Source organism: Cydia strobilella, chromosome 21 (assembly GCF_947568885.1).
Source record: "Cydia strobilella chromosome 21, ilCydStro3.1, whole genome shotgun sequence".
NCBI lineage: Eukaryota > Metazoa > Arthropoda > Insecta > Lepidoptera > Tortricidae > Cydia > Cydia strobilella.
Window position 1 is genome coordinate 10,262,258 of NC_086061.1, and position 25,029 is coordinate 10,287,286.

A 25,029-nucleotide genomic window follows, 5' to 3' on the forward strand; every position below is an offset into this window, starting at 1 on the left:
ATCAACTAAATTAAGTAAAATAAGAATATCAGATTATCTCAACGTATCCCTTCTTATTAGGCTGTTGACCCTGCTCACTCTATTCTTATAAATCTCTATCGGTGCCCGTCTAAGCAACCTCGTCGCAGCGACCCTCGTCATGGCGGCTTTGTAGCTCTCTGGTGACAAGATGGCGGGCGTAGCGCGTGTTTTCAAAATGTCCGCCGAGTCTGACAACATGGCGTCGATGTCGCCGGTGAGGACGGGCGAGTCGGTATAGTTGGAGGCTGGCGCGCATAGGGGAATGGCGTTGGACCATTTCCTGTTTCTGTAAAACATGGAGAGGTTATTTGATGTACCACTGGTGTTTTGGTTTCGACGAGAGATGGAAAAATGTCAGTTAACAGCAGGAGTACGGGATATTAGCTTATACAGATAGACTACGAAATCTGCAATGGAGTAGATAAGTGCACACTGGATTTAGGGCCACCGAACACTAGCGTCTCACGAGCGTTGGCGTCTAGTCAACTCGACGCAACGTTGATGCAACTGCGCAGCAACGCCTTTTTCTAGCCGCTAAAAGACGCTAGTGTAGGGTGGCCCTTAGGACCTACAATCCAACTGTTTCGTGATGTTTCGAATCAGATTACACTGGTCGTGGTCGCGGATGTTGTCCCAGCAAAATCTCAAAACAGAGATTGTAACTACCGGTCGAAGCTATTAAAATCAGGAAACACCCCAGAGATTTTAATAGGGAAGATGGTTTCAACTTTAACTTATCGTCAACCTGGGGACTAGTGTTCAGAAGCTAATATAATAAATTCGCTATAGACCCCATATAAATAGCAGTAACTTACTTGAGGCACCTCAGCATAGGAGCGCCTTTTAGCCTATAACCCGGTTCGCAGGTAAAGCTGACTGTTTCTCCGATCTTATAGTAGAACTTGACGGACGACATTCGCCCCGAAATTGTGGTGCCGGGGTACGTGCAGGCTTGGGCACCTGTAAAACATATCTTGGATAATACTTGTTTATTTTAATAAGCTGAAGGCCTTGAACTTTACAAATTGAACTAATTTTGACTTTAGTTGTAGAGCCATCTTGCTTGTATTTATTCAGATATTGTTGTTGTCAACATTTCAAAATTTGTAATGTTCGAATAATCCTCTACAGTTAAACAAAAAAAACTTCTATAAAATTATGACGTATAAATAACACTTGCACTGCGTGTGCTATCAAAACATTCAAAACCGATGCAGACTTTTCTTGGTCTAACTCTAACTAACTTCAAACTGTAATTTTTAAAACGCACCAGCAGTGAATTGCTATGATGAGGTAGGCGCTGTTTAACAACGAGTTACGACTCTGTTTCCTTAATATCTTCAGTAAATGTCAAACAACTTTAGGAATTGTTAGGGTAGACGCATAGAGATGTCTTATTTACATAATATATAATAGCAGCAACGTAGACACGCAAACAAGACGGCAGTGCGAACAAGTGTAATTTTTTTCATCAGGGACTAAATTTACAATGTGATGTGGCCCTACTGACATTCATAATCATTATTGACTTATTTTGTTTAAGTTATGCATGTTATTGAACTCATTGATGTAAATAAATACAATTGTATATTCTTATATCATACCCCTATGGTTCCGTCACTTTAAAATAATCCAAAAAATTAATAGACAAATAATCTTTAGGAGAATCGGTTGAGAAAATGCGACCTGTAAAGCAGCCGGACTAGCGGAAGCATTTTTGCCCAAACTGAAACGGCGACCGTCGTTCTCTTAGAGCCAGGGGGTTGGCAACTGTCAAAGGTTTTTATAGATGACACCGGCATAGGTTTTTCTATCTAAATTAAACTATTGTGAGACACATTTCAAAATATTTAGATTTACGGTTTCGCTCACTATCGCGCACAACGAGCGACGAGGCGGGCGGCGCGGGCAGTGCACGAAGTACAGCCGCCGCGGACACTCGTGCCTGAGGAAGGATTCCCGACGAATCCGAAACATGTACCCAAAAGTGACTAAAAATAATAGCGAGTGAAATGATCTAAATGTTTTTCTATCTATAGTTTTGTTCTATGTTTGGCTTAAAGGGTAAAATAACAAGGATTGGGCTCTATTCGTAGGATTGACAAGTAAAATCTATGCTGGCGGCATCTGTAAAATACTTCCGACCGGCCAACCAAACTGGCACGTTTCGCTACTTACACGTAGGAGGCTTGTCACTCCACCGCCCGCTGTCTTGACACACAAGAATGGGTCTTCCATGCAGCGTGTGCTCGGGGTTGCAATGGAACTGTAACACGTCGCCTGCTCGGTAGGGGGCGCGGCCGAGGACGTATCCTGATGCTGGTGGGGGTAGAGACGGGCAGGACACCTCTGTAATGTTTAAACAATAATCAGGATTATCAAAACACTGATTTAAACTTTCACGATTTTTACTCATTATTACCTATATATTCACAACGACGGGACACAGTCATTTAGTAAGTGTAAGCGAAAACAAATATCGAAAGTTGAAAAATCGAATATTGTGTGTTGTGTCGACCCGGTGACATCCCTAGTGCGCAAAGCGTTCAAGTTAATAAACAAGACCAAGTGCGGGTAGTTCGAAAAACTCGCGCGCCTAGAAGATGTTGATGTCAACTTTAGCCAGTCTTCTCCAAGACCACGGGGACAACGCCGTCTTTGAAACGTCGGAGGTCAATTTAAAACTTATTTTACGCGATTAAGTCCCGTCGTTGTGAATAATAATCAGGTTTAGGCACATAGCTTTTTTTTATACTACGTCGGTGGCAAACAAGCATACGGCCCGCCTGATGTTAAGCAGTCTCCGTAGCCTATGTACGCTTGCAACTCCAACGAAGTTACATGCGCGTTGCCGACCCTAACACTCCTCTCCCTCGTTGAGCTCTGGCAACCTTACTCACCGGCAGGAACACAACACTATGAGTAGGATCTAGTGTTATTTGGCTGCGGTTTTCTGTAAGGTGGAGGGTACTTCCCCAGTTGGGATCTGCTCTAGATCTGGAATGACATCCGCTGTCCTGTGCCCTACCACACAAAGCGAGATGTCATTCACAGTGCCCATACCTCTCTTTTGGACGTAGTTTAAGGACATACCCGGGGACATACAGTTATTGAAAGTATGTTATGAAATCTATGAATCATTCGTGCTTTGAAAGTAATTGGCATATAAAGTTAGCAAAACCAAGCTAAGCTAATAATTTGGCTGACAGTACATAATATGGTAACGCTGCTTGACAAAAGTTAATGTTTCACTAGCACAAGTCATTTCCCAATTTAAAAAAAACTATGAAAACGGTTCGCGGATATAATTCGTTTTCATAGTTTTATTTCATGAGTAATAATCGCGGTAACCGAAGACAATATTAAGTAATTTCCCAGTTTACCACAATTTTGCTGGTAGGGAGTTGCGCTTGATAAATAAATTAAATAAACCTCTAGAAATGGGGAAAAGCCAGGGCTGTTGGTACTCTAAGATTTTTCAAGTAAGCATAACTCTACAAACTGAAAAAAGGCCTGGACCAGTCAGCTGCAGGCGGGCACAGTCTCCGAGGCTCCAGTGAGACCCCAACCGGCGGGGCAGAAGGCGGCTGAGCTTCCAATCTTCCAGTTAATGTTAATGTTTCTGGATGGGAAGTAATATTACCTCTGCAGACTGGGAAAGGTCTGGCCCAATCAGCTGCAGGTAGGCACACAGTCTCCGAGGCCCCACTGAGGGACCACCCAGCAGGACATGAGAACGCAGCGCGGCCTCCGACTCCGCGGGAGACAACGGCGACGCGGGGCCGGCGCTCGCCTTCATGTAGGGGCGTGTCGTGGATGACTTCACCGCATTCGACACCTGAAAATGATGGCTTATGAGTTGCGTTTAGGGAATATTTAACCTGTACGGTCTACAAACCGCACATTGCCATCTCAGCGAAATTACTTACAATTGCGTAAAGCAATAAAATACGAGTCAGTACACGTTCATCATTAGAACCTATCACGCGTGTCCTCATTAGCAATATCATTCATAATATCGCGCTTTTATATTTAAAGTATTTTAGTAGCAAAGTGTTTATTTTCGGCGATATTGTGAGTTATCATTATGTCAAGCAACCAACAGAATACAATTGGTGTATGTGACACTAGCAGCCCATACATAGCCGTTTGCACTATGATTGTGACATCAATTTAGAAATAAAGAAAATGTCACACCTGAAGTGAGTTATATCTATATTTATCCTTTATTTTTAACAGTTATAGTGGATTCATTAGCAGACTTATCTTCTTAGTACAACATTAATTTGAAATCTGAAACACACGCTGCTAGCGGAAAAAGTGGCTCTCACAGCGCAAATTAGGACGAGTAGATGAAATTATCAAGAGCGGTTTGGTCAATCTGGCGGTGTTTTTTGAGCCATAGCTTTAAAATAGAAGCAATTTCGAAGGAAGCACTCTTATAAATAAATTCTAAGTAGAGAGTAGTAATCTTAAATTGAATGAGTCTTCCCGCAGTGGTAACTTACTTTCGCACACTGGCAGCGGGGCGCTCCAGTTTCCCGAAGCTCGGCACACGAGACTCGAAGCGCCCAGTAAGGCATTGCCGTTAGCACAGTGGAAGCGGATCTCAGTGCCGAGACGGGTGCCTTGGCCGCTGGCGACGAGGCCACGACGGATGGGTAGAGGCGGGCAGTGAACGTCTTGAAATGAAGTTAGAATTATAATTTTAGGGTCAGGGTCTAGGATAAGGACTCATCATCTCGCGGTGGCTTTTGCCACGGCTCATGGGATCCGCTTGACAACTACCTAATTCTAGGAATTGGTGTAAGTACTGGTTGTCACGAAAGGGAAAACTAGGCCTTATTGGAATTCGTCCGGTTTCCTCACGATATTTTCCTTCAACCAAAGGCGACTGGTAAAATGCCAAATTCTATCGCACATAAGTTTCAGAAAACTCATTAGCAGCAGCCGGAGTTTGAACCCGCAACCTCCGGATTAAAAGTCGCACTGAGTCGCACGCTCTAAGGCTATCAGCACTCTGGTCTAGACTAAAGACTACAGTGTTGTTATTGTTTCTAAATACGATACCTGTTAGAGTATTTACAGTATGTGTATTTTAATTTTGACAGTTTCCATTTAAAATGTGGGATATCAAGAGTGTCAACCAACCTTCAACAATAATCTCCACTTGGTGCCACTGCCTGGCCGGCGTCTCACACCGGTACACTCCTGAATCCTCCTTCTCCGCGCTGATGATGCTCAGCCGGTACTCCAGCTGACTGTCACGCCCAGGGTCTGTTGTCCAGCCTTCTGTGTACTTGCGCTCGGATCTGAAAGAAAAACATCTTTGTTACAAGTTTTTACATGGATTGTTAAAAGAGTAGCAATCATGTTGCAAGGTTTCAGTTTGGGAAGTCAGAGTGTCTGATTTGTTTGTCCAAAAGCCAAGATTTAACCTTAAGTAATAAACTTATTGGGAGTAGGACTTGTTACTTTGGACTTTGCAACTTGGATGATTAATCAAGTCCTTCCAGCTGTAGCTGGTCAAGTGAAGATGATAATTATCTACTTAACTAAATAGCACAAGGACTCAAATACTCTAAGAACAATCTTTTAGGGCTTCATCACTACAACGGTATCTGCAGCGGGCGTCTTATATCGGTATATCGCCCTCCCTCTCTAGGGATCCAAGCCACGTGTTTCAAGGAGTCTTATGGATTGACCAATGACACTTACTCAGGATTATTAAGCGTCACATTCCACTTCGGGTTCCCGAACCTCCTCATCCAAAGACACTCCATATGGAGCGACACCCCAGGGTATACCAGCAGTTTTCCATCGTTGGTCTGCGCGATGGGGCCCCCAGAATAGCGGAACAGGATCGTCGGGGGCTTCTCCACTGAAATGAGGAACACATACAGGCACAACATTTGTTTGGAAATGGTTTTGTTGGTTAGTGGTCTGAAGGTAGAAGTTAGTGGTTGAGAGTAAGAGATAGGTGTTACTAGAGGCGAGTATTGCGTCCGAATGTCACCCGGATGGCTTTAAAAGGATGTTGCCTAAGTTTAAGGAGTTAGACCTCAAAGCTAGTACAAATGTAGTTGTGGTGTTTAAAAAAACCGGCCAAGTGCGAGTCGGACTCGCGCACGAAGGGTTCCGTGCAAAAAACTGCAAAAAAATCACGTTTGTCGTATGGGAGCCCCACTAAAATATTTATTTTATTCTGTTTTTAGTATTTGTTGTTATAGCGGCAACAGAAATACATCATTTGTGAAAATTTCAACTGTCTAGCTAACACGGTTCATGAGATACAGCCTGGTGACAGACGGACAGACAGCGGAGTCTTAGTAATAAAGTCCCGTTTTTACCCTTTGGGTACGGAACCCTAAAAAAACCAAAATATTTAAATAATTAAAGTTGTCTACAATTATAACGTTAAGAAAGTATTTGGTTTTCTTCTAGCTGAACTTAAAAGTTGTTTTATTAACGGTGATTTGGTGAATTTTGGTTGTCGGACAGACCCTGCAGCAGAAAAGAAAAATATTATACTAAAATACAGTTTAAGAGGCAGTTTTAGTTTATTAATCGAGATGAAACTTACTGGCATAGTCGTTCTCTTGGTTAAGACCGAAGCAAGTGGGCTTGGTGCCATCCCAAGTACTGCCCAAGCATTTTCTAGTCTGTGACCCCGTCATGGCATACTTGCCGATATCACTGCATCTGAAATGTTAAATATATTTCTTGAAGAGAAGGAACAAATAAACAGATTGATGTTAAGATATTTCCAGGAAAAAGTTAGTTTAATAATTAACAGGGAGACTAAATGACTGAATGTAAGCAGCATAATAACGGTGGCAATCTTTGACGATATTTTAACCATATTAGTATTACAGCTACATCTTCTTTGAATCGATGATAAAGAGGATGATTATGATAGTAATAATGATATAGATGCTAACATAGAAGACAGCGAGTTGAGCGAGTAATGGTAGACTGGTAAAGAATTCCCTAAGAGGTTCAATCCTCGTTTTGTACTTTCATGTATTGTAAATTAAGAAGACATGTAATTACATTACTTATAGAAACGAAGTGTGACTATTATAATAACCATGGTGATAACTGGAAGGATGATTTGGCTCTGGATAATGTTGACATTAAAATACCTCGAGACTATAACAGATCCGGCAGGAAAGTCAACCGTCTCGGTGATTTCCAAGTCATTGAAGAAAGACACCACGTGTGGTTCTTCATTGTGATAAGTGCAGCTGTTGTTGTTCAGGAGCTCCTCATTTTGAGCCTCGATTTCTTCTGCAAAGATCAAACAACAGAAAAGTTAAGATTGTTTCTCGTTTTTCTATTGCTTTAGTAGGTACATGTCAAGTTTTCCACTGCCATTTCATCTTTCATTTGTTTTCAATCAAATTTTGTGGTAAAATTAAAATAATCTTACAGGAAGCTGTATACTTCCAATCAATTGAACGTAGAGTTATGTGTAACATTTTATGATTGAGTACAAAATAATATCAACTTACCACAGTTAAAGCTCTTCCCCACCCAATGTCCATGTTCACAGATCAATTTCCACGTGGTCTTCTCCCCCATGATGGATGCTATGCATTTGAAGGTGATCTCCGTTCCATGAGGATAACCCTCCATGATCTGTGTCCCGTTCACTTCAGCTCCATCGCGGTATATCAGAGTTCCTTGGACCCTTTAGAGAAAGATGGTTATAAATATAAAGGGCAAAATTTTGGCTTAAGACTGTCCACATAAAACTGGATCAGGAACAGAAGAAGGCGGAAATTCTATAGAAGAGATATGCAGAAGACAGAGAAGAATCTCGCGTGAGATCACTTAAATGTGACTTTCTTAAAGAATGAAGAGAAGAGAGATTTCAAATCGAAGCCATTTGATAAGACTTCTGTATACTACATGGTTTCGATTTGCAATCTCTTGAGTACGCCCTCAGAGTTTTACAGGAATAAGTTTAAATCAGTAATGTTAAATTAACATTGCTTTCCAAATCTTGTCTATAAAAATCGGAAATGTGTAGATATAAATGCCGCATGCAACTAACATCGATTGACAAAAGAGCAACTAAACAAAGCACGGCCAAGACATAAGAAGCGGACCGCGGCCATTAAAATAGATTTCTTGTACAAAACCTTACATCACCTAGAAGAATTCATGACTTGATTATTTTAAAAGTTTGCAACTTTGCAATAATAATTTCATTTTCAATCGTGAGAGTTATTTACGTATACAATTTCGACATTTTCGAGAGCAATGTAAAATAATCTAGCAAAGCTACAACTTCCACGAAAAATCTAAGTTTAGGGGAAAAAGAACATATCGAGGTGAGAGAGAAAACAGAGTAAATTAGAAGAAGAAATTTCATGTAACTCGGCCAACGCAAAATGTTGAGCCATGTTTTAATGGTGTAAAACTCTGTATTAACCCTCCCAACTCGAGAACGATAAAATATCCTGATCATTAAGATCAGTTCGAGTATCTTGCCGTGAAGAAATACTTTACTAAGCCCTGCTTTCTGAGGATTTCACATTTGACAGTCGTGGTCGTTTAAAACCTTAGAAATTCATAATTGAATTGGAATCATTGAAAAAACTATTGATGTCACTATCTGAATTGGTTTGCTTCCTCAAAACTGGATACACCACTCATCAGCATAATATCCCTAACAAAATAAATACTTCCACTTGTTAATACTTATACACAATGTCCTTTTATTGTTTATTCTGTGCTGGGATTATATGCTCTGGCTAAAATCACGTTGGGAAAATTGCCCCTTGTTAACTTTTACATTAGAGTTTTGGATGATTCACGGTTAGTTTCACTAGACTTATATTGACCGGGATATAGACCCACAAATAATACAAAAGGTAATCACGGTCTATATCCCGGTCAATATAAGTCTAACTTTTACATTCTTCTTAAACTATTTCAATGGAGCAATAGTTACATTTGGTTAAATGACAAATATGATATTTCTTTTTTTTTTATTCATTTGAATCAGCCATATTTTTGCTGTTTGATTTATGATAAGAATTAGTTTAATAAATTGTTGTTGTTAATAAGATTTTTCAATGATGACGATATTTATAGAACATTAAAATAATTATGATCAATTTGAATCATATGACGCAGATGCAACCAGTCTCAAGGAAACCAAACCACCTGAAATGGTAGATGATGATCTAGTAATGAGTCATGATGATAAAGAAGAAAAGTCCGAACCTAGAAGGCTCTCACCAGGGCTTGGAATCCCTGAACGCCTGAGCTCTCTTCAGTCTTCCCAGCCAGCAAATAAGAAATGCAGACTTTGCAAAATACTATCTTTTTCTGCGACGCCGTTTTGGATAAGAATACGTTGCATTCGATGTTCGTCAGTAAAGAGCTTTTTAGATTGAATGCTTTAAATCGCAGTTTAAAATTAGTCCAGGGATAATCAATTAATTTAAGGCATTCGAGAAAATGCAGTATTCGCAAAATTGATACCCTCAGATTTTACAAGTTTTAGAATTCAAACCGTTTCAAAATATTTAATTTAAATAGATTTAAACATTTTATACACTATTATTATTTTGTAGGTATTATGAACTGCAAACTGATTACATAACTCCCAATGCTAAGAAAGAAATTATTTTTTTGAACGGTCAAAGAGTCAACTTAATCCAAGTTTTAATAAAGAATGTGCGCGCCCATCAAATTGTTGCATGGAATGCTTAATTCAAAAGATTTATCAAAACATTATTTAACATGAAAATACCTATTTTAAAGTATACAATTTTTATGGTGACATCGAAAACAACGTATTCCGAAACATTTCGTTCTATATATCACACAACACATCAGCAAAATAAACAATTGACAAACAAAACACCAAAAATCGACGCGTTTAAAGCCTCGGTACAAACCATAAACGAAATTCGTCTCAGTGGCCAAATGTCATCTGTATGAAATGTGTGTAAATGTAACAAAAGAAACACAAAAGCTACAATGAAAGCGCATTGAAATTAATTAAATAACATGTTTTTGTGACTAAGTCTTTAAAGTTACGACATTTGAAGATACAAATATTAGTTAAGGTTTTTACGAATTTCGTCAGTAAGTCAAGAAAAAGTCCGATAAAAAAAACAGAAACTAAAGAGAGGGAACGAAGATATGCCAACCAGTTGCCTGGTCGGGCTTACGTAACTGCAGAAGACTTAGTCGCATTATACAATATTAAAATTTAAGATACATTCGATTCTATTGCTGAAAATTTATGGGTAATCTCTCTTGCACTTTCGGCTAGAGACACAACTTGAATTATCTTGAATATCATGGACCAATAATACGCCATATTTTTTTCCTTCTTTCCTACCGTCACACTGTAGAATGTAGATGCCATACTTGTGGTTGGTCATGGGAATTTTCTGTTTTTCAATGATAACTTTTTGGTGTTGACAAAAAGTTAAAAAATTTGGAAGGGATAGGCCTGAATATATTTACAAAGTTCTAACTAAATTTCATAGATTATTGGTAAAAAGTTATCATGAAACAACAGAAAATTGATAATCTTCATGTTCAAGTTTATGGAAATTTGATTACCTGGCTGGTGGACCACATTCTGCAACCGCTTTCCCTTCCAAGTCTGGTTCGAGGTCGGACACGTCTTCTCTGACTATGTCTGATCCGCTCTGGAACTCTGATGTTGGCCGTGGTCTTGACAAGTTGGCTAGAAACGGGCATGTCTATCAAATATGCGGTTTAGTTTTTGTAAGGTATGGTGTTTGAACCTATTTATTTATCGCATCCGAAACACTACATCTTCAAAACAGGCATAGCCGACGTGAGGGAGAAGACCGCTAGGCTGAAGTGGGACTGGGCGGGTCACGCCTGCCGCATGCATCCGGATAGGTGGGCTAGTATAGCCACCAAGTGGATGCCGAAAAAGAAGCGCGGACGTGGCAGGCCCAGACGCAGATGGCGGGACGACTTAGACACCTTCATCAGTAACTGGCCGGAAAAAGCACAACAGCGGGAGTTATGGAGATCAAGGGGAGAGGCCTTTGCCCAGCAGTGGACACTTTAACGGGCTATTAAAAAAAAATCGTATGGCATATAAATTGAATACTAATCTAAGGATTGAGGTTTGCACTTCAAATACTCGATGGCTCTTTCACTGAGGTTCCCGAGGTCTTCAATCCGTCCCTTAATTTGGTGGTTTTGGTTTTTTGAACCTGACATGGGCTCTATTCAGGCTATTCCTCTAGGGGACCTCTTTTTAACTAGTTTTCGGTTACTCGAAGTTTTCTGGACGAAATCGCTCTTTAGCAATAAGAATACCAATTCTCTGCCCGTAATTTTAATCTGTGCCCCGTACTGTTATCTTTCCTTGAAACGGGTATTGAGTTGGTTACAAACATGAAATGTGGTGCCAAAAAGACTGGGTCTTAGATTTCATGCTGGAATTATTTGAAAATATTGGACAATTTTCTAATAAACACGAATAACCGATTATGCGTAACCTTAAGATGACCATATTTAATCCAAAATCTACTTTGGGTCATTGTACAGCGTAAATATAATAGTAATTTATGAGAGTACTTTCAATTAACAATTTAGGCAAAAGTATGGTTATTTATGGAATAGAGAGTCAAATATCAGAATGGAAATTGTATAACAAATCCATTAAAACCCAAATTTCAATTACACGTATCAGTTTCTGCACATCCTTCAGAACAACAATGACCCTCTTTCAGAGCATTAAAAATGAAAATAATAATTCACCCCTTATGATATAATGATGGTATTAATTATAATTACCTAATGGCCTGCAAAAATCATGTACAGTCGGCTGCAACCTCCCTAAATGACAGTTGAGCGTGGCCGGCGGTGATCTGCCAGCTTCGCAGGCTATGTTGACAGATGAGGCGTGCGCTACCGTCAGGCCTGCTCGATAACCTGCCTCGTATGTGGCCCCGTTAAGCTGGGGTAGTTCGCAGGGCGCTGTGGGAAGAATTATTCTTATATCAAGTGGAAAAAGCCGGGACAATTACAGATGTTAGCGATTTATACAGGGTTTCAGTACGGATATAGTACATTTCGATGCTAGTGCGGAAAGTATGTCATTACTTCACGAGTACCGAGATATCCTGCCACGAGCCGCATGACATTTCCGCACGTGTATCGAACGACGTTTTTTAATACAGTAGGGAAGAAAACAAGTAAGGAATTCGAAACTTAGGTATATTAATTAATTCTGTAACATCATTGTAATACAGTCGAAAAGTCAAAAAGTAATTCCTGGGCCAAAAGAGGCGTGGCCAAGAAGGGGCGCTAGGGGGGCAAAAGGGGCATTAAATATAAAAAAGCTGGAAAAGTAAAAATCACTAGTTCGCGAAAACCAATTTTGCACACGCTAAACAGCTACAGTACAGCTAAAGTAAGCAAAAAAATGGTTTTAGAAAAGTCATCGATTTTGTGTTCTTGCTGCTTCTTACTAGTAAAATTTGTGATTTAATTTGATTATTTGTAAAGCTGGATAATATTTGTATTCGTATTATTATTATTATTGTTGGGGTGTTGAGGGCCTGTGAGTGTCACGTCGACCAAGCAGTGATCTATTGTGACGGCCCTTTAAAGTTCGTTACTAATGCCCGTTGAGTCCAGAAAATTCCAGATTCTTTGGGCCGTAATGTTCTGTACCTCATAGGGTTGCAGTATGTGCCGCCCTAAGTGGATACTTCTTTTTGACATTAGTGGTCCACAGGAACAGAGAATGTGCATTGCAGTCTCCTCTGATTCCTGGCAGAACCTGCATGTCGCATCCTGTTTCTTCCCAATTCGGAACATGTGTTTGTTCAACTTACAGTGTCCAGTCAATATTCTAGTCACTGCGCAGGTTTTATATCTTTTGAGCCTTAGAAGCTCCTTAGCAGTTTTGCCGTTGAACCCTTTGATTAGAGCTTTCGAGTGTTCTTGTCCTTTGACGAACTTCCACCAATCGATTGCTCTCGTTTTTTCTATGTTGCTGAGCAGAGAGTATGCATCCCGTTTTGTGATTCCACAGAACGGTTCTGGGCCGACCAGGGGTGTGTCTGCGCCCTTTCTAGCAAGTTCGTCCGCTTCTTCGTTTCCGTTAATGTCGGAGTGCCCTGGTACCCATCTAAGTATGACTTTGTTGGAGTTAGCCAGTGCATTTAGGTTTGTTTTACAGTTCTGGACTAGTTTTGAGTTTGACTCGAGGGAATCTAGTGCCAGCAGAGCAGCCTGGCTGTCTGAGTTGATGTAGATATGATGGTGTCTTAGGTTTCTATCTTGTATTCGTATAATATAACGTCATCATTTAAGAAGTAAAGAATAAGATGAGTTTAATATACCTGGAACACATTCAGGCATACTGGTAACAGCCCATTCTCCCAACCAACAGCGGAGGTTTGTAGGTCCCTGGACATTGTATCTGTAACATAAGATGTAACCGTCATAGCATAGCCACATAGAAAAACATTCATAGTGATCACAGAGAAAACAAATACTCAAGGTAAAAGAAATTGCATCTAGTAAAAAATGCGCTTACAAGAAGATAAATATAGGGTTAGGTGTCCTCAACAATATCTTCGATTGACTTTAAATACCTACAGAAATTGCGTAGGTTGTTCACTGAAACAGGTGGTGCAGCAGAAAATTGTTGTCCTTCTTCCTCGCGTTATCCCGGCATTTTGCCACGGCTCCTGGGAGCCTGGGGTCCGCTTGACAACTAATCCTAAGAATTGACGTTGGCACTAGTTTTTACGAAAGCGACTGCCATCTGACCTTCCAACCCAGAGGGGGAACTGGGCCTTGTTAGGATTAGTCCGGGTTCCTCACGATGTTTTCCTTCACCGAAAAGCGACTGGTAAATATCAAATGATATTTCGTACATAAGTTCCGAAAAACTCATTGGTACGAGCCGGGGTTTGAACCCGCGACCTCCGGATTGAAAGTCGCACGCTCTTACCGCTAGGCCACCAGCGCTTCTAAGTGCAGCAGAAAATTGTTGTGACGCCAAAATAATTTTGAGTTTTTAAGAGTATTCAAATTGTATGTCTACCTTGTCACAGAGACAATAGTATGCCCTAGAGACTTTTATATTGATTGTGACTGTGACAAAGTACAAAATGGTACGGAAATTAAATACTTTGACCGTATGTTAGCCGATAAGGTATGTATGTATGTCACTTTATTGCACATAAACAGATTAACATAAAACGGACAAAACAAAACAAAAATAATAATATTATGTACAAAGGCGAACTCATCATGACCCAAAACTTGATCATGTCCATAATAAACATAATTAAAAATAAATTCGAGCTATGTTTTCCCATTGTTTTGATTAATAATCGTAAAAAAGATTCCTGGGTGACGGATGACATTTATCAATATAAAAAAATACTATTTGACATTACCGAAATTGGAAAATTAGTGCCCGACAACAGCACGATCTCAAATCTAATATACGACATGAATAATAAATACTCGAAACTATTATACATTCAAAAATCTTCATATTACACTAATAAAATACAAGCTAGCGGGAATACTATAAAGTCCATGTGGAACGTAATCAATCGAGAAAAGGGTAAAGCGGTCCGGGAACCGCTCGAGTTCACGGACGTTATCAGGGACTCCGCAGGTAATCCGTTTCCTTGCAAGAAAGATGCGGCCGATACGATGAATTGCAGATTTGTCGCGGCGGCGGAAGCGTGTGGCGCGCGACCCGCGGCGCGCACTGCCGCGCTCGACGCGCTGCGCGCCGCGCGCCCGCCCGCCGACCGGTGCATCCGACTGAGGCCTTTCACGCCGAGCGACGTGTTTACCATCATCACATCAGGTATTGCAAGGAAAACCACGAGAGATATATTTGATATTTCTGTTGTCATGCTCAGGGCGGTGGCCGCAGGCAGACCTAGCACCGATACTGGCAACTGCATACAATAGGTGTATTCGTGAAGGAGTTTTTCCGGAAGCCCTAAAGGAAAGTCGGATAGCGCCACTATTCAAGGGCAAAGGCAAGAGGGAAGACATGGACGCGTACCGACCGGTAGCGATCATCCCCGTCCTAGCTAAAGTCTTCGAATATGGTCTCAGCGCAAGGATAACGGACTTCCTCGAATCCACCGATGCACTCTCCGAGCAACAATATGCGTATCGCAAAGGCCGATCGACGTCAGCGCTAACGCGCGAAGTTGTGCGCCGGATTTTAGGGGCTCGTGAAAACAAAAACCAAGTCGCAGTGATATGCTGTGACTTGTCTAAAGCCTTCGACTTGGCGGATCACGGTGTCCTGGAAGACAAGCTGCGCCACTACGGCTTCGATAACCGAGCCCTGAGTCTAATGATCGATATGTTGTGTAACAGAACGCAAGTCATCGTGGCGGACGGGGGACGCCTGCGTTCAGACCCGGTTCGAACCCACATCGGCGTAGCGCAGGGATCGTCCGTCTCCAACATACTGTTCTCGCTGCTGCTGAACGATCTACCTGAGGCAGTGCACAGCGGCGAGACATTCATGTATGCGGACGACGTAGCAGTGGTGGTTACCGCTCAGAGCTGTGACGCACTTAGCGACCAGCTAAATATTACTGCAGCACTTCTCTCTGATTGGTTCAGTAAAAATGGCCTCACGTTGAACATACGGAAAACGCACTTTGTTCACTTCGACCTCTCGGGAAGGGAAACAAGGTCGATGTCTGTGCGCGCAAACGGACTGAATATCGAACAAGCCGCGAGCTCAACCTTTCTGGGCTTCGAACTGGACAGAGGACTGACCTGGGCGGCACACATTGATAAAGTGTGTAATAAGTTGTCAGCGGCCTGCTTCGCACTGAAACGTCTGGCTCGGTTATTGCCTCGCGATATGCTGAGAGCGTGTTACTTTGCATCGGTGCACGCACACCTGCAGTACGGAGTCGAGCTGTGGGCCCGAGCCGCAGATTGGGAGCGTGTGTTTCGGTTGCAGAAGCGCGCCGTACGGGCTATAGTCCGAATCGCTCAAACCGAATCGGCGAAACCGCACTTCAAAGCCCTAGGCATCCTAACCTTGCCGTCGTTACTAATCTTTCAAGCGGCAATATACGCGCGTGCGCAAGCAGACAGCGCCCCTGCCTCGTCGAATGCGGCCCCGCGCCGCTACCCCGCGCCGCTACCCCGCGCCGCTACCCCGCGCCGCTACCCCGCGCCGCTACCCCGCGCCGCTACCCCGCGCCGCTACCCCGCGCGCTGCGGCCGCGCCCTCTGCAGGCTCGCGCCCGTGCCGCACAAGCTGGCCAAGTCGGACAAGCTCATTCACATATTGGGCCCAAAAGTATACAATCGTCTTCCGGACTCAATAGTAGTTGCTAAAAGCGTAGCAATATTTAAAAACAAATTAAAGAAATGGTTAATCGAGCAAGCGTTCTACGACCATAAAGAGTTCTTTAAATTAGGAACTTAGGTAGATGTAAGAGATTAAATACAACCTACATTATGTAGCGAAAATTCATACTTAAATATAATCTTTATACACTGTATAAAATGTGACATGTAATTTATATTATTAATAAATATTATGATTATGATTATGATTCATCCCTAAACGGGATCTCTTCCAGCTAACCTTTGAGAAAATGTGAAAGGATCAAACACTAACAAATAAATAAATAAATATTATAGGACATTCTTACACAGATTGACTAAGTTCCACGGTAAGCCCAAGGAGGCTTGTGTTATGGATACTCAGATAACGATATATATAATATATAAATACTTAAATACATAGAAAACACCCATGACTCAGGAACAAATATCTGTGCTCATCACACAAATAAACATAGGCGAAAGACAATTTAATATGAACAAATAGCAATATGAGAAGAAGACGAAGTAAGGTGTGTTTATGAGACTTAGTTCTGAAAATTAATGATATTTGATTTAGACATACCCATATTCACAGGAGAAATGCACAACCTGTCCATTAGGGACAGGGTCTGTCTCGTTCAGTTCTCTCTCCTCCGCATGTCCCGTTCCAGGGGTCCCCAGTATCGGACCCACGTTCGTGTGGCTGGCGTCCGGTGACATGATGTATATGCCGTACTCCGTCGAAGGCACGTGACATGGAACTGTGGAAGTTAAGGAAATATCTCACATAGTTAGACGATGGAACTAAGAAAAAGTATGCAGTGAAAAGCCTACGCAGTTCGTACGTCTACTTGACTTATGAATTATTTGCGTCTAAGGTTGATATTTCAAAGAGAAGCTATAGGACGCGATGTTTTGCTAGCTTATAGCGACAGGCACTACATATCAGTATAGTTTGAATCTTCTCAAATGAGTTTGACGCTAAAGACCCTAATATGTTAAATAAAAGCCATTGTTTCTTTTTTGGGAGCGCGTGGCCACTGTGTCTTAGCACGTGGCCGATTGAGTCTCAGCGCATGGCACGCGTGGCACGCGCTGAGACACAATGGCCACGCGCTCGCAAAAAAGAAATAATGGCTTTTGTTTAACAGCTTAGGGTCTTTGGCGTAAAAATCATTTGAGAAGATTTAAACTATACTACACTGTTGATAATTAATAAAATGTGCGTGTCTCATTCTGTAAGTAGGCTTCGTGGGACACAAGTCAATGTCACTAGTAATTTTTTTTTGATAATTACATTAATTATTGTGTATAAGATGGATACATTTTATTACTAAAGTTAGCAAAAGAAATCGAGACCCAATGATACCTCCCTGTGGCAACCTTGTACTAAGAACTTTATTGCTGGGAAGCAAACCATGCGCATTACAGAAAAGTTGGGGGCAATCATTCTTTAAATAAGTGGGGGCTATCATTCCCAATAAAAATTATAGACACGACTCACGGATTTCACATTTCGGCTTGTCTGGCTTCCATCTCCCTCTAACGCATTTGGCTGTTGTGTTCAGGTCTAAATTCAGTCCGTAGCCTTTGCCACAGGCTACTCTCACTATTGTTCCTGAAATAATATACAATTACATCAATATTATAAAAGTAATAATAAAGTCATTCTCTGAAAGTAACTCATTGTTTATCTATGAAGTCGCCAAGTGGGTTGAATTGAAAGTGATGCGTTTCGATACTTTCGACCCTAAGGAGTTTTACTTTTCAAGTATTTTTTTTATGATAAGCCAGAAAAATTCGATTCAAAATGGATTTGCCGTGATGAACCGAGATCCCTCAATCGTTCAGTGAAAGATACCTTAAGAAATACTACAAGTTTATTATACCTAATCACATTTTATAAAATACTCTAGTATCCTTTGTATTCGAAATGAAATTGATGATTTTACGTCAGTTAAGAATATTTAACAAACAGTCTACAATTGCTATGTGAAAATTATAAATATTAACATACCTGAACTAAAAGTGTTATTAGGATCCCGTCCTAACTTAACAATTTCAATATTAATATAAGGTTCACTTTCGATAGGTTCACAAGGGCTCTTTGGTCGTCCCTTTTTCCCCTTTTCACCGTTTCCTTCTGACATTGCTCCGTCGGTTTCTTTTGAATCTGTCTGTTCTGCTCCTTCTTCACTGTCTGAGTGTTGTTGTCTCAGTCTCCCACTCTTGCCGTCACGTCCTCTGTAAAAACATACAAAAATTATTACTTACCAAAGTCTTATTTCTTAGTTCATTTTCGGGGTGTGCTATTTTCATCTAGCACAAGATTTTTTTAGGTTTGTAATTGATTAAAACTGAGTTTTGGTTGTTCATAAATTTAAGCAAACCTCTGTTAAATTGTGTCTCTTCTATATAAATTAAAATACCTTACGTTTTAGGAATAGCAGCGGTCGTCTGATTTAATCGATCAGTTTTTCTACTAGTTCTCTTGTCCCGCTTGTCCAAGATATTGTCTACTTCCGTTGAATTTGTATTGTTATATTGTAGAGGTATGACTGCCATTTCTTTGCTACCGCTACTTGTCTCATTTTGATGTTTAATTTCTTCGATTTCAAGTGGCAGGACCCTAAGGAGATGGCTACTAATTTCATTAATGTTATCTAAATCTGTATGAACGGGATTCGCAGTCCACACATCTGTATCACCTTCCTCTGTATTTACATCCCGTTTGATTCTAGTATGCGTTGAACTATCTATACTTTTCGTTGTTAATTCAGCTATATTACTTTCAGCACCTTGCAATTCTACATCCATATCTTTTCTGTTTTCTTCGCTTGTTTTAGGCGTTAAAAATCTCTTCCTCCGTTTATCTACGTATCGTTCAAAATATTGATGTTTCAGTATGTTAATTTTCTTTGCATGTCCGTCTGTTTGGTGATCAGGGAACATACCACCTTTCAACACCGTAACGTGGGACAAATCATCATCATCAAGCTCTGAAGAGTCCTCGTATTCAGACCTGTCTTCCTTTTGTACTACTTCATCATCTTCAGGCTCATATACAGGCTGATACGAATACATCCTATGTCCTATAGGTTCACCATGAACATTGTAAACTGTGTATACGGCAGTTGGGAAATTCTCTCTATTCTCATGTTCAGTCTCTGTTTCCATTTCATCTCCATCGGATTCAATATCGAATTTCTTCATTATTTTGAAATTAGCGTGTCTTAAGGTCGGTTTTGGGTCATCATGGTTGTATTTACTGTATAGTTCATCTACGTATGGGTCAGGAGCTTCAGTTTGGCGCCGGATGTTGTTATAGTAATGTCGAAGGAAGGCGGATCGTCTGTGACGTATTTCCGTTTCCGGGATGGAGCGGCGTCTACGATTCCATCTTATACGAGGATGCTGAAATAGAGTGCACCTGTAAAAAATGTATGGTTGTGTAAAATAATACGAGGAACAATGCTACATAATAAGTATCTACAAGATTTTTCATAAATTGTTTACCCTCCAGCAATATTTCAGCGTACATGTTACAGAGAACTAAAGGGTCACTTTCTCACACCTCAGCTTCCCCCTTTTCGTCGCTCTTGAATTTACTTACTTAGGCAGTTCCCTGGGACTCCAATGACCTCCAACGCACGTGGCTCCAGGGGCTCCCTCAGACAGCACGTAGCCCTTGTCACACTCGTACATTATCTGTTTATTGTTTACCACCTATAAAAGTATATCATGAAATTTAAATCAGCAGGTATAGAATTATTACCAAAATCTTCATAGGCACTATAAGAGAAAACTTTATTAATTATACGTATTTTTTTTCATACATGCTTAATATTTTTTCGTTGAAATATTCATCATCTGATTTCCTCGTGGCTAAAAATAAAGGCCCAATGCTGAACCCTACGGTACACCTCTTTGCTTTGATATACATTTTTGTTGGCAATTCAGATCCTACTAGCTATGGTGTCACCCAAATCTTTTGGATCCAATTTGCATACTTTAGGGCACAACTAGACATATTATCTATAACAACAATAAAATCAAAGTTAATATTATTTTTACCTTCTTAACATAAGGTCTGTAGTCGTAGAGTCCCATATTACCGACTAGCAAAACCTTCCCATTTTCGATGTAGCCCGGGAAAGGGCAGAACACTGAAAAAAGAAACAGATTTATGTATGTTTGTCCCTATCTATCATAAAAAGGTCAATGTAAAATTAAATACACGACCACTTTCTCACGACAAATATTTACCCCCTTATTCATAAGCATTAGTAAAACATTTGTCAAATTTTGTCTCTTTCTAACAAACAGTAATGGCAAAATGACAGATAGGGACAAACGATTATCAATGGCTTATTTTTGAATTCCACCGTTAGTCTTCATGTCAAATGTCATCATTGGGCTTATGAGATTACTGGGATTGATACTAAATAAGAAATAATTAAATTACCTTCTTCACATTTAGCAGCTTCCCCACTCCAGTTTCCGAAAGAGCAGACCACAATAGGGTTGCCTCTCAGCTCGTAGCCGTCCTTGCAGCGATACCGGGCCTTCATACCGTGTTCTGTCTTAGGGGCTATGACCATCCCGTTCCGGGGGAAACGGGGCATTTTCTTACATCTGTAACAACAAGGAAGAAAAAATGTAAATAACAAAATTACGAGACGACTTCGCCATTTTGAAGTTCAGCCGGAAGTCCTAACTCTAAATTACTAGACGCGGACGCTATCGGTCCTGGTGACACCAAGAAATAGAGTACAGGACAGTGCTTAAAAGTGAAAGCAGACAACAGGCGTTTTATCGCTGATATGCAATCAGACGAAATATAGTGGATTTATAGAAACCATCCCTAGCTGACAATTTTTAGAGCTGTTTTCATTTTATAAATATAGACACGTAATTATTGCAAAAAAATTACTTTAATTAGTTTAGTATTTAAATTTCGCGCAAAAACGCTCCAAGCTGTCACGTGATCTTGATGACGAAACGATGTGATAAATAAACTGCTGTCAGTGCTAGAAGATCACCAGGTTTGACAACTTGTCTGTGGTGTTTCTCACACCGTGACGTCACGCGCTCCGATTTGCGTTTGCAGTCACGTGATTCTGGGCATCGCTTTAAATACTTTTAATTATTTATATTTAAATTTTTACGCATATTTACACTTACAAAACATGATTTTCAGCATTCTAATATTCCCTGCTATGGTAAAAACATAACATTTTATATGTTCGCGATTCATGTCAACATGCCTATTTCAAAAGAATAATTACATACCTCGCAGGGCTACACCTAGGTATCTGAGTCCAAGTCCCATTATTGCACGTAACAGCAGCATTATTCGATGGAAACTCGTAATTCTTCTCACAGTCCACCAGGATAATCTCTCCGTGTTGCACCATGGACGAACTGCCGACAATCTGGGTGTTCTCTTCTTGAGTTTCGTTCTCGCCTGTCTTGTTTTCTACTAGTCTGATTCGGCCTTGAGAGACGTGGGGAACTACGCAGGGTGCTGGAAATAAGATATAAATAGTAGTAGTAGTAGTAGTAAATCACTTTATTGTACAAAACAAAAATTGATAACATGAAATTCATATAAATTTAGGTACAAAGGCGAGCTTATCCCTATAAGGGATAGTCATATAACTACCATAAGGCCACTTGAATTCACATAGGTTAACCATTTTGTTGTTATATAACTTGAATAGAATTAGATGGAGATACACAGACGTCGAATAATCTTCGCATTGAGGTCTAAAGTGTTGGTGGTACCTGAAGCGGCGGCGACCAGCATCTCATTCGGCGCAGCGTCCATGTTAAACAAATGCTAACTTATGCGAGTGGCCCCGCCCCGCCCACTGCCATAAATCTGGCGACTAACATACAAAACTATGTTAAGCCTACCTAAACACTGAGGCAGCGGGTGGCTCCAAGTCCCATCATTCTGGCAGATCGCAGACCCGTTTCCTTCCATCTTCATCCCGTCCTGACATCGGAAGATGATGGACGCTCCCAGCCCGGTCCCCGAAGAGATGTTCTCTAACCATCCGTTCCAGAGCTGGCCGGGGTGTCCGCAGTTGATTTCTAAAAACATTTTGTTTTCTAGCCGTATTATACCATCGCCCACACTGTTGACTGAAAATTCGTAAATCTTATTCCAAAGATATAACGTCAACTGATATCTGTTGGCACTCGTATCTCAAAATTTGCATTACTGAACCCAAGAACTTATTGTTTGTCTTAATAGGCAAAGGCATTGGTAAAATTAGGCAGTCATTTTTGAATTTTAAGCAAACTAGGTAGCAACTAAGGTATAGTCCGACAAGAAATTATAGAAAATAAATGAGAGCGCCACTTCCTACGTAACTGCCACATTTATGAAGTAAAATACTTAAATATGGCAACAATTTAGTATGGAATTAATTAGTTCCAGTTTATTTAATTTTTACTATTTTATGCCGCACTATAGCTAGAAACTTTTGATCCTGGATAAAAATGGGTCAGAAATGTTATAAAAACGAAATAAAATTGAAGTTTTTGACACAGATTGTACGTTTATTAAAACATCGGCGAATGCCAATCGTTATTAATTTAAAAGTTAAGAAATATCTTTAAATAACATCTTAGCGTATCAGCAAAGGATTTGGTAGATGCTCTCGTGGACTCAAAAAAATTCACCATTTATTTTTGGAAAATTTCTTTACCTTTACACAAAGGCTGAGTCCCCGACCACTTCTTATCAGCCCCGCAGCGCCTTGTGGCGTCTCCCACCAGTCTGTATCCATATTTGCACTCGTATGACACCACCGAGTTGTAGGCGCACGAAGTATACACCGCCTTCCCGTGGCGTGGCGCCTCCGGCGGCGGGCACTGCACCTGCGTAACCACTAGATGGCGACACGGGTCGCTTTAACGTAACGCACACGTTCACACACAGATGGCGCTTTTATCAAAAACATTTTTAAACAGATAATGACCTTTGGACACATGCAAATCGAAAGCGGCATGCAAATAAAACGATGTTTAATTTTTAAATTTATTTTTCACTACAGCATTAAGGTACCGATAAATTATTATACAGTAAATTCTTGCACGATCAACATCGATTTAAAGCCATTGCTACAATGATCTACACAGATGTAGTTTTAAATAAGCTAAGGGCAGTAGAGACCTATATAAAGTAAAATTTTATCATGGCCATTTGGACTGACAAAACTCAGAAGGATTGTTACTACTGTCATAGAATTTGAATACGACAACAAGTATATAATATAATGATCACAAATATGTTTCAATAAACACACTACGTAATGTTATGATCGACTCAATCTGTCCCCTTCTCTCCTCCTTCTATTGAGCAGCAGGAAAGGAGAAAAAAGATGGTTTTAATTTCATTATTAGAGATTAAAATAGTAGAGATCCCACAGGCTTCCGGCAAATAACCATAGACATGGCCTAAAATGTTTGCAAGGAATGGGATAAATAGCTGAATTAGTATTAAAACATAATATATGTTTCTAAATCATTGGCTTCATTTAATATTACGTCAAAAACCACAGTAGTATATTTGAAAGTCATTGTTTAATAGCTTGCAAATCATTTTAGGCATTGCAATAATTTCTGTCAAAACATATGGCCGGCCTCAATTATACCAAAGTTGACAAAGTCCTTATATTTGCAGAATGGATTTGTAAACATAGACGATAGCTTCTTAGACTTAGCTAAAGCTTTTGACATAGACAAAAGTAATCACTTTATCAGCATACAGGAAACTTAGAGAAAAAAGTTGTTCAGAGCCTTTGTTTTTTAAGTTAAGCTCTATGATCAATAGCTGTCCAATACTTTTAGTAACCATCTCCTTTAGTTAGGATTAAAAAGAGCATTACATAGCTCTGGGATCCCGCAAGGATCTGTTATTGGACACACGATTTTTGAGCAACTGTTAAATAACGGTAAAATTTTGTATTGTATCCATACTATCCATCCACATTGAATACATTTTTACAAATAAATAATTTGGCACTGAAAATTTCATCTACTCAGATATATTTGATGGCTTTAATAATACCGATTTGAAATATTTAATTAATTCCTCAGTGGGAGGTCCACTAAACTAATTGCGTCATGACAATGAAATTGCTTATGATAGCCATGATATCACGACAGAGGAAGCGCCATGCGAACTAACCGATTTGTAGTATAATGAGAGATTTTTTCTATTAAAAACATATTGTTAAAGCGAGATGTACAGACAAGATTTAATAGTTGTATATTCCATTCACTGCTAAACTTTCAGTTTGGATGTTATCGCTTATCGTTAAGAATTAACATTTTGCCAAAAAATTGAAAGACATCGACGATGATCGATGCATAATACCTGAATACGGTTTATAATAATTTTGTGTGCCTAAATATCTAAATATTATTTCCGCGTATTTTGAAATTTATGCTTTTTTTAATCATCTCTCTCATAATACTAAATCGGTATCAAAATTGTAAATACCTATAGATCTCCATTATTCACATTAATTTGAAAACCATGCAACATTCAAAGATGAAGGACGACACTGAAATCGGCAACTACATTGTCACGAAGCAATGCTAGTACAGGATAAATTAATGTTCATG

The 25,029-nt window shown here is 40.2% G+C and overlaps 1 protein-coding gene across 2 annotated transcripts in view; it reads right to left on the reverse strand.

The window, feature by feature from the left end:
- Positions 1-25,029, reverse strand: part of LOC134750981 (protein lev-9) — a 199,751-nt gene continuing 174,722 nt past the window's right edge. Inside the window, exons 8-30 of one of the 2 annotated variants that reach the window (XM_063686284.1) lie at positions 23,106-23,288; positions 22,306-22,485; positions 21,679-21,913; positions 20,852-21,021; positions 20,461-20,552; positions 20,000-20,112; positions 18,821-19,816; positions 18,404-18,630; positions 17,891-18,004; positions 16,970-17,147; positions 13,389-13,468; positions 11,833-12,015; positions 10,615-10,741; positions 7,536-7,714; positions 7,167-7,311; positions 6,605-6,723; positions 5,740-5,902; positions 5,173-5,333; positions 4,530-4,703; positions 3,665-3,859; positions 2,200-2,370; positions 837-981; positions 1-307 (exon numbers count right to left, since the gene is read on the reverse strand). In XM_063686284.1, coding sequence (XP_063542354.1) covers positions 34-307; positions 837-981; positions 2,200-2,370; positions 3,665-3,859; positions 4,530-4,703; positions 5,173-5,333; positions 5,740-5,902; positions 6,605-6,723; positions 7,167-7,311; positions 7,536-7,714; positions 10,615-10,741; positions 11,833-12,015; positions 13,389-13,468; positions 16,970-17,147; positions 17,891-18,004; positions 18,404-18,630; positions 18,821-19,816; positions 20,000-20,112; positions 20,461-20,552; positions 20,852-21,021; positions 21,679-21,913; positions 22,306-22,485; positions 23,106-23,288 — 4,604 coding nt within the window. In that variant the 3' untranslated portion in view covers positions 1-33. Of the gene's footprint in view, positions 308-836; positions 982-2,199; positions 2,371-3,664; positions 3,860-4,529; positions 4,704-5,172; positions 5,334-5,739; positions 5,903-6,604; positions 6,724-7,166; positions 7,312-7,535; positions 7,715-10,614; positions 10,742-11,832; positions 12,016-13,388; positions 13,469-16,969; positions 17,148-17,890; positions 18,005-18,403; positions 18,631-18,820; positions 19,817-19,999; positions 20,113-20,460; positions 20,553-20,851; positions 21,022-21,678; positions 21,914-22,305; positions 22,486-23,105; positions 23,289-23,435; positions 23,752-25,029 lie in introns of those variants that run through there. The other variant, XM_063686283.1, reaches the window with a different exon arrangement.